This window comes from Dromiciops gliroides, chromosome 5, assembly GCF_019393635.1.
Source record: "Dromiciops gliroides isolate mDroGli1 chromosome 5, mDroGli1.pri, whole genome shotgun sequence".
NCBI lineage: Eukaryota > Metazoa > Chordata > Mammalia > Microbiotheria > Microbiotheriidae > Dromiciops > Dromiciops gliroides.
The window spans coordinates 103,354,453-103,370,905 of NC_057865.1; the positions used below are offsets into that span (position 1 = coordinate 103,354,453).

Sequence of the window (16,453 nt, forward strand, 5' to 3'; positions counted from 1 at the left end):
CACAGTTCTTTTTTCTGGATGTGGAGAACATTTTCCATACTGAGTTCTTTGGAATTGTCTTGTATCATTGCACTACTGAGAAGAGCCAACTCTATCACAGCTGATCATCACACAGTGTTGCTGTTACTATCACACTCAGATTCTTAAAGGGCAAAGAATAACTTATCAGACACTATCTTCTCAATCCCAATATCAGTGTCTCCATCTATAACTGTCTTTTGACCAAAACAAAGGTTCAGACCCTACCCAGTAACTAAATGAGAAAGAAACTGGGGAAGAGAAAGGGAAAAGGGAAGAAAGGAGAGACAAAAACCAAAAACCCTTCTATTCAGAAGCCCTGAGACAATGATGCTATCGTGTATATTCCTAAACTCAAAATTCATCAGGTCATTCTCAAATGTTTAGGCCCCCCTACTCATACTTTCCAATGTCCTGGTCATCACCCAGGCTCACAGAACTTACAAAACACGGTTGTTACTTTTCCGAATAACTTTGATGCGAAATGGCTCTTTTTCAACTTCCACACCATAGTTCAAATTATTAGCTGCATTTCCAGTAAATTGCTTCACATGTTCATGAGGGACCTCATATCTGGCATCACTGGGGTCACTGATCTGTCCAAAGGGATGCACAAACAGAAAACTAAAATGAAATACGTTCAGAAAATCCAACAACTCTCCAGGGGTGGGGGTTGTTTTTGTCTTTGATTTTTTAAAAGAGGCAAATTTAAGCTTATTTCAAGTACAAATGTCCTAATATTTAGAGCTATAAAAAATAGAATGGGCTTCCTCAGGAGGACCTCACCAGGGGTCTGTTCAAGGGAGGATATGTTAGAAGATGGGCTTCTTCAGACACAATTTGAACAAGATGGTCTCCAAAATTCTGTAACCATTTTTGTTTGTTTGTTTAAAGTAAATGTCTCTCATGAAAATGAAAATCATTTCTCATAAATCGACACCATGATTGTATGTACATAGCCTTTCAATCCAATTCAATGAATTCAACATACATCAATATGTAATATCAATATTATGTAATAGGCAGCATAGAGCAGTGGCTAAAAGGCAAGGTTCGGTAAGGAAGATCTGGGTTCGAGTTCTGAATTTATCCCAGTGCCTCTAAGCAACTCCCTAAAACTACTACCTAAGAATTATTGAGCTGCTCTGATAGAGAAGTGGTTTTTGTTTTGTTTTGTTTTGTTTTGTTTTGTTTTGTTTTTGCTGGGAGTTCCCCATAATAATAAAATCATAGGTCCAGCCCCACTTTGTGAAAGGTACTAACACTTTTAAAACTCTCAACTTCCTACTTGTCTTCTCCCTATAATACTTCATTTGGCACAAAGGGCACATGATTGGTCACAACTTACTCATCAAACATGAGAAGACATGGGTGTCTCCTGATTGTGAAGTTGCTGACACTGTTAAGAAAAGCACTTCTATTATATTTTATAGAATTATAATATAATGATAGCTAGATTGCAAGTCAAGCTGAATCATAGTTTTACCTCTGCTTCTCAATAGCTGGGTGACCTAGGACAAGTTATCTAATCTCTAAAGGCCTCAGTTATCTCATTTCTAAATTAAGGGCTAAGATTAGATGATCCCTAAGTCTCCCAGAGACATTTGTACTTTCAATTAAATGAACAATAAAAAAAAACCTTGAAGTGGAAACGATTGGATGTCTGGTATTCTGCTGCAAGGACGACATTGGCAATATCATTTCCAAACATCGAGGGGGTAGGCAGTCTCCTCAACTGGGCTGTGAACCCTGATGGGGAGGGAAAACAGAAAGAGTTGTCATGCCCTGGATAATATCATATCTCACTAACATTACACATAAATACCCAAAACAGGAAGAGGAAAAAGAAAAGTTTTCTGCTTTTCAAAAGAATTAGGAAAGAGATGGATAAATACTATCACATATGCATACTACTACTGAGACAGAATTTGATGGGGGCAGGGTGCTAAATCTTTTGTACCCAATCCATACTCCTCTCCTTAAAAACAAGAATAAAGACTTCCTCTGGAAAGTGCTCCCCTTATTCAATTCAATTCAGTCTAATAAATAATTAAAGTCCTACTATTATAAGCAAGGCAAAAATTTTTTGATGACTTTTGTTTGTTCTACTATGATCATCTTCCAGTTAATGTCTAGAGCTCCCACTGGACTCTCCCTTGTAACAAGGAAAAACATTTAAACAGCACCATCCAACAAAGGCACCATATATGAAAAGACACCTGATTCTATGCACCTGTAGTCCCATACCTCTCTAATGAGAAGAGAAGAGGAAGATATGCTTCATTCTCCAGGGTTAAAGGAAGTAAGATGGTATAGTGAATAGAGTGCTGGGCCAAGGATCAAGAATACCTGAGTTCAAATCTAATCACAGACATTGCCATTACTAAAATGAGGATGATAACACTTGCCTCCCAAGATGATTGTGAAGACCAAATGAAATAATGGTTGTATAATATCAGTAACATAGAAGGTGCTTATTCAATACTTGTTTCCTTCCTTCCCTAGCACCAAGACAGGTTCATACAATTAATCTGAGTACAACTACCTTTTAGTATTATTTTTGTTAAACTACTGTAATTACTGTTCTGAATTTTTCATTCTGAATATTTTCACTTGTACTTCATGAAAGTCTTCCCATGTTTTCCCAGATTCATCATTTCTCACAGCACAATCTACTCCAGTATATTCCTATACTAAAAGTTGTTCAGCCATTCTCCAGTCTATGTCATGCAAGGTCAATCAGTTAACAAGCACTTATCATATTATGCACTGGAACACAAAGAAAGGCAGAAAGACCATTCCTAAGGAACTCACATTCTAATGGGGGAGGCATTATAAAAGTTACTATAACAAGCTATAAAAAGAAAAGAGAGATGCCCATCTCAGAAAGAAGACACTGGGAAAAGCCACCTGCAGAAAGTGCATAAAACCCACTGTGAAGTCACTCTTTCCTCTTTAATCTCCTTTAGTACATGGTTCGCTCAGTATTTAGCGATTCGCTTTGAATTTTCCTCACTTTCATCTTCTTGTATGCTTTGTTGCAAATATGTTTAAGGGAGATAGTTTGCTATAGTGGAAAATGAACTGCATTTGGAGATGATGGAAGCCAATTCGAATTCTGACTCTTGCTTACTACCTGTGTCATCTTAGGAAAATCACTTCACATCTCTGGACCTCAATTTCCTCAACTGGAAAATGATGGGAGTGTGGGGAAGGAATAGGCTACTTTCTAATGTCCCCTCCACATCTATGATCCAACGTTTTCATGCATGTTGTTCTTATCAACCCAAATAGACTACTTGAAGTTAACTTCAAAACTAGGAACTCCCTGAGAACAGGAATTATACTAGGTATTCCCAGAGGTCAGGGACCATTTGTGTTCTTTCTTCTGTCTCTTTATACCCTGCATTGTTTTAGGGGTAGGGATGGTTCTGCTTGTTCTTGCTGTTATCAATAACAAAACAAATTTTAATAACAATATCAACAATAGTCATTAATAACCAACACTAGTAATATGAATATCAATAATAAAGACATGACCTTGTATTTGTATAATGCTTCATAGTTCACAAAAGTACATGCCCAACTTATAAGTTAGTTTTTTCTTTAAAGTTGAAATCATGCCTCCAATAATATTGCCCTTCTGCATCCTGACTCTTATCTGTGAGAAGTTCCATCTGCCTTTCATGGTGAATATGACAATTCAGGGAGAAACACCACATGCTTGCAGTTCTGTCTTCTGGGTGGTTTTTGAGTCTACCCCCAGGGATATTATAGATAATTCTTTCCTATGCTGGAAACTGGCTGACTTACCTGCACTGGTATTTGTACTATTTTCTATCTGATAGCCATAGTTCTTCGAGAAGTAACACCAAGGCATATTTACTGATCCCTGAGGATTCCAGCAGCAACCACGCTGGTTACATGTGGCCTGGAACAAAAAGAATTATGTCAGTCTAATAGTGTCAACAATGGCCCCCTAATATTATTCACCTCCTATCCTAGGTACCTTTCATACACAGAGTCTTGGATGAGTTACAATTATGAGTATTCTTGAGAAATATGGTCACCAATTCAGAGGAGTAATGAAACAAATAACACAAAATGTCAGGTCATCCATCATTTTATATTTCCCTTTGCCTCACATTATTCTCTGATTTGTTTTTTCTAGAAAAGAGAATTATATTGCTAATGATATCTGGCTCAGGCTGACATTAAAATAAATGGATTTCTCTGACCATATGCTGTGACGGATACTATATAGGAACAACCCAGAACTGGGCTAAGAGATTGTAATTAAGGACTGTTCTGTAAGTTCAAAATATTTTAAAGGTTCAAAAGAGAGGGTAAAGTCCCATTTAGAAATTGCTATATACATACATGTATATGTATAGATGTCTATATTGTATTCATGCATGCACACATATGTATATACATACGCATGTGTACATACACACATATAGACATCTACACACATACAACAGCTAGAGAAGTGAATCAGTCCTTAGTATAGTATTATATATGTTTCCAAGGATGGTGAGTATATGTTTGATTATTATATTCAAGTTTATATAGAAAACAGGGAAGGAGACCCAGTGAAATTTCTTGTTCAATCTTTTGCTCTTCCAGATGTAGAAAAAGTACAAGTACTGAGACATTCTGGAAAGATTAAGCCACGTTTAAACCCCAAAGCCTTATTAGAGGAGATGAATAGAGGCATGAATAGTCCCAATACACTTAGGCTTATTAGAAATTAAACCTAAGATCAATTTAAGAACATACTTAATACATTTGAGATGAGAGAAAACACCAATCTAAGTCTAAGTGAAATATTTTTTTTTAATTTTTTTTTAATTTTTTAGTGAGGCAATTGGGGTTAAGTGACTTGCCCAAGGTCACACAGCTAGTAAGTGTTAAGTGTCTGAGGCCGGATTTGAACTCAGGTACTCCTGATTCCAGGGCCGGTGCTCTATCCACTGTGCCACCTAGCTGCCCCTAAGTGAAATATTTTTTAATCTTGATGCAAAAAGAATTTTCATTTAAGCAGAACAAGGAATTTTTATTTAATTAAACTGTTATTTTCACAAAGAATTATATTTTCTAGCAAAAGAAGTACTGAATTGTTTTTTGCAAAATTCTCTAAGTCATCAATCAGTCATACCTGGGAAAATAGCCTCCTATCCGGCAGCTGCTACACATCTAGTAAGCATAGTGCTTATGAAGAGCTAGGGAAGTGTCCTATATGCTGAACTCTTAAATTATGGCAAACATCACAAGGGGAGAGAAATTAAATATGGGTTTAATTATCGATTTACTTTGGTAGATAAGCCACAATGTAAAGTACAGATAGCTAGATGACATAATGGATAGAGAGAACTGGGCCTAGAATAAGGAGAAATGAATTCAAATCCAGCCATAGACACTTACTAGCTGGGTGACCCCAGGCAAGTCATTTAGCCTCTGACTGGCTCAGTTTTCTCATTTGTAAAATGAGGGTAATAATAGCACCTAATTCCCAGGTTTGCTATAAAGATCTAACAAAATAATATTTGTAAAGTACATAGTAGGTGTTTAACAAATACTTGTTCTTTTCCCTTTCCCATCCAAACTTTATTAATGAAGAGTTGACTATAGCCAACTAATAAATTCCTTAATAGTTTCACTGAAAAGTTCATAGATACCCATTCAGAGCATGCAATTAGAGAAATTAAACTTATCTCCAAAGGAGATCACATCTATATTAGCATCCAAGTACAGAATTACTAACATTTTCATGACAATATCAACACCATTAAACACATGCCACTTCGTGGTGGGAACAATATCTTAATACACCTGCATGCAAGTGAGAGTTACTTTGGGGTTTATTTTTTCCCTCAAAAGGTACCTGATTGGCTCCAAAGTCTAAAGGCTCAAGCTCTTGACATTACAGTCTTGTCACCTAAATCAACAATAGCCTGGAAGAGCACCGGTTCTCTCTGGTGGCTAACCACATCAAGGAATACAGAGGCAAGGACATTTCACCCAGCCCAATTAATTCATGTCCTTGTTAAATATCCTTCCCCTAAATAAATCTCCTCTTGTTAATTGCATTTTTCTGTTCTTTGAATTAATTTTTTTCTTCACAAAGATCCTCCTTCTCTCTCTCCCATTACTCCCTGCCCCTACCACTGAGAAAGCAAAAAAAGAAAAAGAAAAAAATACCTTCCTACAAACATATATAGCCAAGCAAAATAAATTTCTACATTGGTCATGTCCAAAAAAATATCCTTCAATCCACACTCTGAATCCATCACTTCTCTATTTGGAAGTAGATAGCATACTTCATCAAGAGTCCTCTAGGACTGTGATTGGTCATTGTGTTGATCAGACTTTTTGTCTTTCAAACTTTTTGGTCTTTACAATATGTACATGTTGTTGTATGTGGTATAACTTTTTCTCCTGGCTCTGATCACTTCATTCTGCATCAATTCATACAAGTCTTCACAGGTTTCTCTGAAACCATACCCTTCATCATTTCTTGTTGTTGATGCTGTCTAGTCATTCAGTTGTGTCCAATTATTCATGACCCTGTGTACCATAGCATGCCAATAATGTTCATGCAGTTTTCTTAGCAAGGGACTAGAGTAGTTTGCCATTTCCTTTTCCAGTGGATTAAGGCCAAAAAATAGTTTAAGTGACTTGCCCAGGGTCACACAGCTAGTAAGCGTCTTGTGTTTGTAAGCAATCCCCAACATACATTCTTCTGTCTCCTCTGGAGTGGGGTTCTGTGTCCATAAGAACTATTTCTCCATGGTTACTGGGGAAAATCCACTTTTCACTATTTGAAAACTGTGTGGTACTATTTAGCCAAGGAAAATCAACATGGCAGCAAATAGACAGGGTCCCATTCCATGTTCATCCATTGTTCTTCTTAGGGATTACATTTTCCTGTAAACTCCACTTTATCAGATAGGTTAATTTTGTTCCCCCTTCAGAGGAAATGAGAGATAGAAACAGAAAGAGACAGAAACAGAGATAGTGACACAGAAAGAGACAGAGACACAGAAAGGTACAGAGACAAGGAGAGAGAAAGGGCTAGGAACAGAGAGACAGAGAGATAGAGAAGACAAAGAGTTGCCAGCAATTTCATGAAGCTATACTATGCAGCCCATGACTATTCTAATAAAATTAGAATAAAAATATATTAAGTAGGCTTTTTGCTGAGTAAATCATTTTTAGTAACAAAAAGATATTTTAAAAGAGAAGTGGAAGTATAGTAGACAGAGGAGGGTAGCTAGGTGGTGCAGAGGATAGAGTGCCAGGCCTGGAGTCAGTAAGACCTGAGTTTAAATCTAGCCTCAGATACTTACTTACTTAACTCTTCCTGTCTCAGTTTCCTCATCTGTAAAATGAGCTGGAGAAGGAAATGGAAAACCACTCCAATATCTTTGCCAAGAAAACCCCAACAGAGGTCACAAAGTATCGTGACTGAAAAATAATGACTAAACAATAAATGAATTGTAATCTCTCTGTCACCTGCAACACGCCAAATATTTGAAGACAGCACTAATGATCCCCTAAGGTACCTTTCAGATCTAAATCTTTACTCCTCAGAGGAAAGTCATGTTTCAGATGGGAAACTGATCTAGGCGATTTCTGTGGTTCCTTACAACTCTTAGATTCATGTGTTGGAAGGACCCTTCTTACAACCCACATTTCACCTTCAGGAGTTCCCATTTACAGAATCCTGCCTTGCTCTTGGGAACAGTGCCTAACTGTCAATTCTTACCTACCTATTCACGCAGCCCTTTCTTAGCATTAGGAGAAATACGGGAATTTTACTGTTGGGCTAACCAGCCACCTATTCTCCATCCTTCAATGCAATTCATAGCCTCTTCTTCCAAACTCTATTTTCTCATACTATGTCCTTGTGTGTGGCTGGAATCCTGACTTTTTCTCATATTCTCTGATGGTAATTAAAGTCCTTTAATGGTGATGTTTCTGTCAAAGGTAGTGATAAATCATGCAACCAGAGCTTCATACTCTGATTAAGGAAAACATGAATGGGAAGTATGCCCTAATTAATTTGTGGCAAAGCATGATTAAAGAAAGCAAAGTTCACTTAAAGAATAATAAAAATGATCAAGTATTAACAGAATATGACTTTATTATCCCCACATGATAGCAATAAAACAAAAGAAAAGGGAAGTGTTATTAAAGCAATTTGGTTGTTATCTGAAATTCAGCAAGTTCTAATGTCAAAACTGGTTGGGAAGGGGTCCTAAACTTCCTAAGAGAAAGCTGTGGCTGGACAGACAATTTCTTTTAAAATGCATTTAACTGATGCCTTTTGTCTTTACATCAGTAATTTCTGGAGAAAAAAAAAAGGGAAAAAAGAAAAAAACCTCCACTCTGCCCCTGACTCATTAAACCCTCCTTTGTAACAAAGAATTGAAATTAAGCAACAAATTCTGCTTTAGGAATTGTCATGTTATAATGTATACAACATTATGCCCCAATATTCCCCCTCCTCTCTGCTCAGAGAAGAGAGATATGCTTTATTATTTGTTATTCATCGTTGGCTTTTCAACCATCCAAAGTTCATCTTAGTAGTCTTTTCATTTTCATTGTTATCATCATTGGGTTCTACTTATTTCACTGCATAAGTTTATTTTTAAATTTTCTCATGTTTTTCTGAATACCTCACATTCAATATTTCTTACTTCACTATAACATTATATTACATCCACACACCATAGGTTTTGCAGCCATATCTCAACTGGTTGGCATCCATTTTATTTCCAATTCTTTGTTAACAAAGAGTCTGGCTATAATGATTTTAGCATAGCAAAAAATTTTGTTTCTATATAACTTCCTTTGGTCATATGCCCAATGGTGAGCTTACTGGGCCAAAAAGTATTTCCTGGGTCAAAGGGTATGCTCTTAACTCTTCTAGGGAGTTTTAGGAGTTTTCACAACCCTGTCATGAACACTTGGCAAGCATCCCTCTTTGCCTGTAAGATTTACTACTACCAGCAACAAAGGCCCTACCATAATACACATTATTATTGAGTCATTTTACATAATTGTTCTTTCCAGTCTCCAATGATCTTTTACTTGCCAAATTGAATGTCTCTTCTTGATCCTCATCTTTCTTAAGTTTTCTATAGCCTCTGACCCTGTTGATCACTTCTCCTCCTGAATGTCTCTCCTCTCTGGACTTTTGTAACAATTTTCTCTCTTGTTTATCCTCTGTCTGACTATTTCTCAGTCCTCTCTGCTGGATCATCGGTCCATGTCACGTCCCCTAAATATGGGTATACTCTTAAAATCCATCCAGAGACTTCTCTCTCATCACTTGCTGATCTTATAAGCTCTCATGTATTTCATTATCATCTCTTTGCAGATGAGTGATTCCTAGATCTCTCTAAACAACCATAGTCTATCTTTAAATTTCCAGTCCTGGGGAAGCTAGGTGGTACAGTGGATAGAGTACTGGCCCTGGAGTCAGGAGGACCTGAATTCAAATCTGGCCTCAGACACTTAACACTTACTAGCTGTGTGACCCTGGGCAAGTCACTAAACCCCAATTGCCTCACACACACACAAAAATTCCAGTCCTTTATCGCCTACCACCCAGTAGACATTTTAATCCATTGGCATCTCAAGCTCAAAACTGTTCAAACAAGATTTATTATTGCTCTCAAACTCAGTTAAGGAGCTCAGTGGATAGAGCACTGTAACTGGAGTCAGGAAGACCTGAGTTCAAATCCAGCCTCAGACACTTCCTAGTTGTGTGACTCTGGGCAAGTCACTTCATTTTTGTGGAGTGACCTGTGCTTGTCTAATGAAAAGGTTCCACTAGAGAGGGAAATGGTAAAGCACTCCAGTATCTCTACCAAGAAAACCCTATGGACAGTTGGCCCACAAGGTCATAAAGAGTTGGATACAACTGACTAACTAAACAACAACAACAACTACCTCACAGGGATGTTGTGAGGATCAAATGATTCCCTATTTGTAAAGCACTTAGCACAGTGCTTGACAGATAATAGGTGCTAAATAAATACTTATTCCCTTCTCTTCCTTCTTCTTCCAAATTTCTCTATTTCTTCCAAGGACATTATCATTCTTCTAGTACCCAGGTTTACAAACTTGGTGTTATCATAAATTCTTCACTCTTACTCACCCCCACATATCTAAGCAAGTCTTGTTTCTAACTCCGAATTAGCTCTCACATCCATCTTCTCTCTACTCACATTGCCTCCACCTTACTTTGGGCTCTTAACAGATCTCATCCGGACTATCACAGTAGCCTCTTACTCGGTCTCCTTTACATACATTTATTAAGTGCCTATTATGTGGCAGGTGCTGTGCTAAGAGCTTGACAAATATTATCTCATTTGATCCTCACAACACCCCTATGGGGTAGATGATATTATTATCCCTATTTTATGGTTAAGGACACTGAGGATAATGGGCTAAGTGACTTGCCCAGGGTCACACAGCTAGTAAATGTCTGAAGTCAAATTTATATTCAGGTCTTCTGAATTCCAGGCCTAGCACTCTAGTCATTGTATAACCTAGCTACCTAAGAGAAGAGTCTGTGTTTTATCTTAGAAATAATTGGGAATCGTCGAAGTTTCTTCCTGAAGAGGAGAGTAACCTGTGCTTTAGGAATATCAATTTGGTAGCTGTGTGGAACATGGATTGGAGAAGGGAGAGGCTGGAAGACGGGAAGCTAATTAGGAGCTATTAAAATAGTATGAACAAGATATAATGAGGACCAGAACTACAGTGGTGTTGATTTGAAGGGGACAGGGTTCAGGTATGACATGAGGCAGAATCAAGTAAATTTGGCAACTGGTATGTTATGGAGAATAGGCGGGGGGATCAAGGGGTAATGAGGAAAAATAAAGAGTTGAGGAAGCTTCCAAGGTGGTAAGCCTGGGTTTCTATGAGGATCGTGTTACCTTTGACAGAAATAGAGACGTTAGGAAGAAGAGTAGGTTTAGAGGGAGAGATAATGGGTTCTATCTTGGATGTGTTGAGTTTGAGATGCCTATGAAATGTTCAGGTAGAGATGCCCAGTGGGCAGTTAGTGAAGCTTAGGAAAGAAATGGACACTGGATATGTAAATTTAGGAGTTATCTGCATGTTGATAATAATTTATGACAGAATTTGAAATTGAATCTACTCATTCAGGTGATAGTTTACTGAGAAAAAAACCATTGTGACCATGTTGCTATGGAATTCATGGTTCACCCACTCAAATTCATCCTGATTCTATCTGTTGGTCAGCCTACTGAATCAAAACATGCTCCTTCCCACTCATCTAACCAAAATGAATCATCCTGGAACCAAAAGTAGAATATTAGACCACAACTCCAACAACCAGCATTCTAAGAAAACTGTGCAAACTTATGGAGAAGACTCATGCCTCCCCACCTCTGTTTTCTAATCAGTAAAATGAGAGCATTGGACCCGATGAACTCTAAGGTCCCTTCCATTTCTACTATCCTGTTTGGGAGGAATAACTAAAGAACAGATAGTCTGAGTAATCTAAAGGATAAAATCATACATTAAAACAGACCTGTGTTGGTATTTGCTCAGGAATACAGTTGATCCTTTCTGACAAGTCAATTACAGGACATTCTGGAATTAAAGGTGTGGAAGCAGTGGGTGTGGAGGTCGGAATAGAGATCGTTGTATTTGGAGAGGTGGTTGTCTTTGTTGTCACAGGACTTGAAGTAGTGTTAGATTGTGAACCACCTAGTAAGACAAAGGCCAGACAAGCAATAAGACACCATGAAATACACAACTCATAAAACTTTCAATCCCACTCTGTCCTTAGTACTTATCGTTTTTCAGTGGGATTAATTCTATTGATGATTTGACTTTTACTTTATGGTCAGTCCTTAATACTCATACATTCCATAAATTTAAAATGTCTTAGTGGGGCAGCTAGGTGGCACAGTGGATAAAGCACCAGCCCTGGAGTCAGGAGTACCTGAGTTCAAATCCGGCCTCAGACACTTAACACTTACTAGCTGTGTGACCCTGGGCAAGTAACCTAACCACAATTGCCTCACTAAAAAAAAATAATAATAATAATAAAATAATAAAAAAATTAAATGTATTAGTGACAGCTTTGTATAGTGGAATCAGGAGTGTTGCTTTCACTCATGACCAACTCTTTGTGACCCCATTTGGGGTTTTCTTGGAAGAGATACTGGACTGGTTTACCATTTCCTTCTCCAGCTCATTTTACAGATGAGGAAACTGAAGCAAACAGGGTGAAGTAACTTGCTCACGGTCACACAGCTGGTAAGGGCCTGAGGTCAGATTTGAACTCAGGAAGATGAGTCTTCCTGACGTCAGGCCTAGAATTCTATTCACTACACCACCTAGCTGCCCAATCGGGAGTTCTAATTCTAAATCTGACATCTATCAGCTTAATATCTATAAACCTCAGCTTTCTCAACTATGGAATGTCAATAATAAAACTATTACCACCTTAGTCATAGGGTTAAGTGCTTTGCAAACCTTAGGACACTAAAATAAAATATGAGGGGGGCAGCTAGGTGGTGCAGTGGATAAAGCACTGGTCCTGGATTCAGGAGGACCTGAGTTCAAATCCAGCCTCAGACATTTGACACTTACCAGCTGTGTGACCCTGGGCAAACCATTTAACCCTCATCGCCCCACCAAAAAAAAATGGCATAAAATTACTTTTAGAGGCAGAAAATGAGCTGTTACATAAAGAAAAATAATTAAATCTGTGAATATAGTATGATTGTGAAAAAGGAGAGGTCAAGTTAAAACTAAAATGTGAGGTTATAGAGCTCAAAGGAACTTTAAAGGCCATTGAGTACAACCCCCTCATTCTATGGATGAGAAAATTGGGGCTGAGAGACTCTTTAAGTGCCTTGCTTAAAGCCCACAGTTCAATGAAATGAATATAGGGAAGGGGACCAGACGTGTGATTGTTGGAGAGAACATCACCCTGCACGACTCCATCGGCTTTGGTACTCCACTTCCATACTCCATCTCTATCCTCCAGGAGGTCGGAACCATGACCTCTAAACCCTCCACTGAAGGAGAAGACTCCGCTCAGAACCCCTCATTTCTCACCTGTCTGCACTACTCTGGAATTTTCTCGTTTCCCCATCATGCCCCAGGAAGTTCATTCTTGGGGAAACTATTCTTAGAAACACTAATCAACAGATTGAATCTAAGCAAGAGGAACATCAATTGTGTGTGAAAGAATCCAAAAAAGTGTTTCTTCGCTTTGAATTTGGTGAACATTCTTATTTTCATTTGTACATGAAGTTCATATGCCATTTTAAAATATGTAATAAATTTATTTAATATTTACAAAAACAGGGGCAGCTAGATGGCACAGTGGATAAAGCACTGGCCCTGGATTCAGGAGTACCTGAGTTCAAATCCAGCCTCAGACACTTAACACTTACTAGCTATGTGACCCTGGGCAAGTCACTTAACCCCAATTGCCTCACCCAAAAAACCAATTAATTAATTAATATTTACAAAAACAAAAACCTCATCATCCTGAAAGATCCCATCAGCCTTGATGCTCCACCTCATCCCCACTATGTCCCTCTGACTTTGGAGTGCCTCACTCTCTGCTTTTCAGTTTCCCTTTGTCTTCTGTTTTCCTCCAAGAGATCACAAGCCCCTTGAGGGGAACCGTCTTCATTTGTTCTTATTTGTATACCCAGCACTTAGCACAGTGCCTGATTGACTGATTTCACTACTATGGAGAATTCAAAATAAGGAAACTCCCTCTACCAATGCAGGTTGTCTCTGCAATTTCTAAGTACCCAGGGTCCCACAGCTAAGAAATGTCTGAGGCAAGATATGATTTCAAGTCTTCCTCACTAAAAGGCCAACCCTCTATTCACCATGCCACTTTCCACATCCTGTGTCTATCTGTCTGTCTGCTTCTGTTTGTGAGTGGGCACTTGCGGGTGTCATCCTCCTCCCTGTGTCCCCCACCACACTAGGACCAAATAGTTTGACTCTTCCACTAGACTGATCTCCTGGAAGACAAGAACTACATGAGATTACTCTCTACTTCTTCTGTGCTTCACTGCCTAAATGATTCTGTTCTTAGGGAACGTTCAACACACAGTATCATAAATTTGGAACTGGAAGGACCTCAGAGGACATCTCATGTAATTCTTTAGTTCACAGACAAGGAAACTGATGCCCAGAGAGTTTTTGTCTTGCCTAAAATCACAGAGGTGGACATATCATTGCCTTACTTCCAATGAGACAAACGATAACTCCACTCTGACCCCCTCCATGATGATTGCATAAATATAAAAACGTTAAGGTCCACATACAAAAACCAGCCTCCTTGAAAATGGATTTGTCACTCTGGTGATAGACAGACAGTATCAAACCAGATAAAGGAAAAAGCCCAGCTTAGAACTTTAAAACAAATCAGCATTATTTAGTCATTTTTCAATCATATTTGACTCTTTCTGACCCCATTTTGGGTTTTCTTGGCAAAGATACTGAAGTAGTTTGTCACTTCTTTGTTCAGTTCATTTTATAGATGAGGATACTGAAGCAAACAGGGTTAAGTGACTTGCCCAAGGTTACACAGTAAGTATATGAGGTAAGATTTGAACTCAGGAAGAGCCTTCCTGACTCCAGGCACTCTATCCACTGTGCCACCTAACCAAAACAAGAAAAGAAACTAAATGAGTCCTCAAATATTTTTGTTGAATTAAAAAACAATGAAATTAAAATTTTTCAACTTTGTTGACTAGAGACAATAACATTATACAGAATATTATTAATAAAAACAATGAGATTTCTAAACAATTTTGAACTTTTCCCAATGCAAAAGTGGTTGGCTTTTTAAAAATTTGATTTGACACATAATTATAAAGATTTTCTCCACAATTGTGGTGGTTTCTACATATGACCTTCAACTTCTATTTTAAAATTTATAGAATCTTAGTACTTGAAAAAGACCTTGGATATCATTTAGTTCACATAGCATTTTTTAATGTTTATAAGATAGTTAAAGAAAAGAAGATTGGCATAATGGATAGACAGCCCGCTGATTCCTGGAGTCAGAAATACCTAGGTTCAAGTTCCAACTATGATACACACTGGCAGGGGCAGCTAGATGGTATAGTGGATAAAGCACCAGCACTGAATTCAGGAGGACCTGAATTCAAATCTAGCCTCAGACACTTGACAAGTACTAGCTGTGTGACCTTGAGCAAGTCACTTAACCCTCATTGTCGCACCCCCAAAAAACAAAAACAAAAAAAAAGAAAAGTAATATAGACCACTATTGATGGTAAGTCAGTAAAATCATTTTATAGATGATATAGATATAGATAGATAGATATTTGTATGTTTATATATTTATACACACGTGAGTATGTATGTGTGTATACATACATATGTGTATGTGTGTATATGTGCATATATATCCAAAGGACAAAATATTTAGATAATTAAGGGACTCCCCATCTATTTTATAGGTGTAAATTTTGGTTAAATACATTTATTATTTATATGAACATTTGTTCTAACTTTCCTTTGAATAGTATTAATTATTATTCTCATTAATGCTATTCAATTATATTTAACTAACATTTAACAAGCCACAATAACATTTTAAATAAAGTGAAGGATAGAAAAGGAATGTAAATGTGTTTGCAACATCAAAATCTACACACTATTAATAGCAAAATAATTAATAGCTACCATCTAAAAATGATGTATGGGAAAGCTTAAGAACATTAAATACCCCATGGATAAAGGGGGGGAGGAAAATTTTAGTGCTAGAAAGAGGAAATTAAGCCTTTTTTCCCTCTAAAATGCCATGTAAAGTGTTTTTGGCACATAGTTTTATATTTAATATATTAGAAGAGAAAATATTTCTTAGCAATGATATTTTCATACCCCTCTTGTATTCATATTTCATGGAAGACCAAGATTCTATGGAGCATAGTTTGGAGTGATCTACTCTAGAGACTATGGTGAAGACACCACCTGCTCTAGAAAATATTAGGCCATGTTAGGTGACAATAGTGCAAGAATACCACAATTCTTTGTCTTGTTACCTGTCACTCCCGAAGTATTCGTAGCTAAAAGCACAATCAGGGCAGTAGATATGATGAACAGTCCCAGTAACAGAAAACTAAGGATTATCTCCAATTTGCTAAAAGTCTTCTTCTTCTTCTTCGCCATCTAAACAGGAAGGAGAAACAAATTAGAGTTTTCAATATTATAAAGATCTCTAACAGATGGAGGCTGAAGAATTGTTTGTCAGGTATGTGGTAGAGAAGGTTCTTACTTCAAATAAGGGACAGACTAGGTGACTTGGGAGGCCTTTTTCAATTTTGAGATTCCATGATTCTAAGCATCTGTGCTACATGTGAAAGACAGCCAATAAAAATCT

At 37.7% G+C, this 16,453-nt stretch overlaps 1 protein-coding gene across 1 annotated transcript in view; it reads right to left on the reverse strand.

The window, feature by feature from the left end:
• MGAM (maltase-glucoamylase) overlaps positions 1-16,242 on the reverse strand; it is a 196,932-nt gene extending 180,690 nt beyond the window's left edge. Inside the window, 6 exon segments of the mRNA XM_043967551.1 lie at positions 463-614; positions 1,658-1,767; positions 3,832-3,949; positions 11,594-11,772; positions 13,926-14,063; positions 16,116-16,242. Coding sequence (XP_043823486.1) covers positions 463-614; positions 1,658-1,767; positions 3,832-3,949; positions 11,594-11,772; positions 13,926-14,063; positions 16,116-16,242 — 824 coding nt within the window.
• Positions 16,243-16,453: the final 211 nt, after the last annotated feature.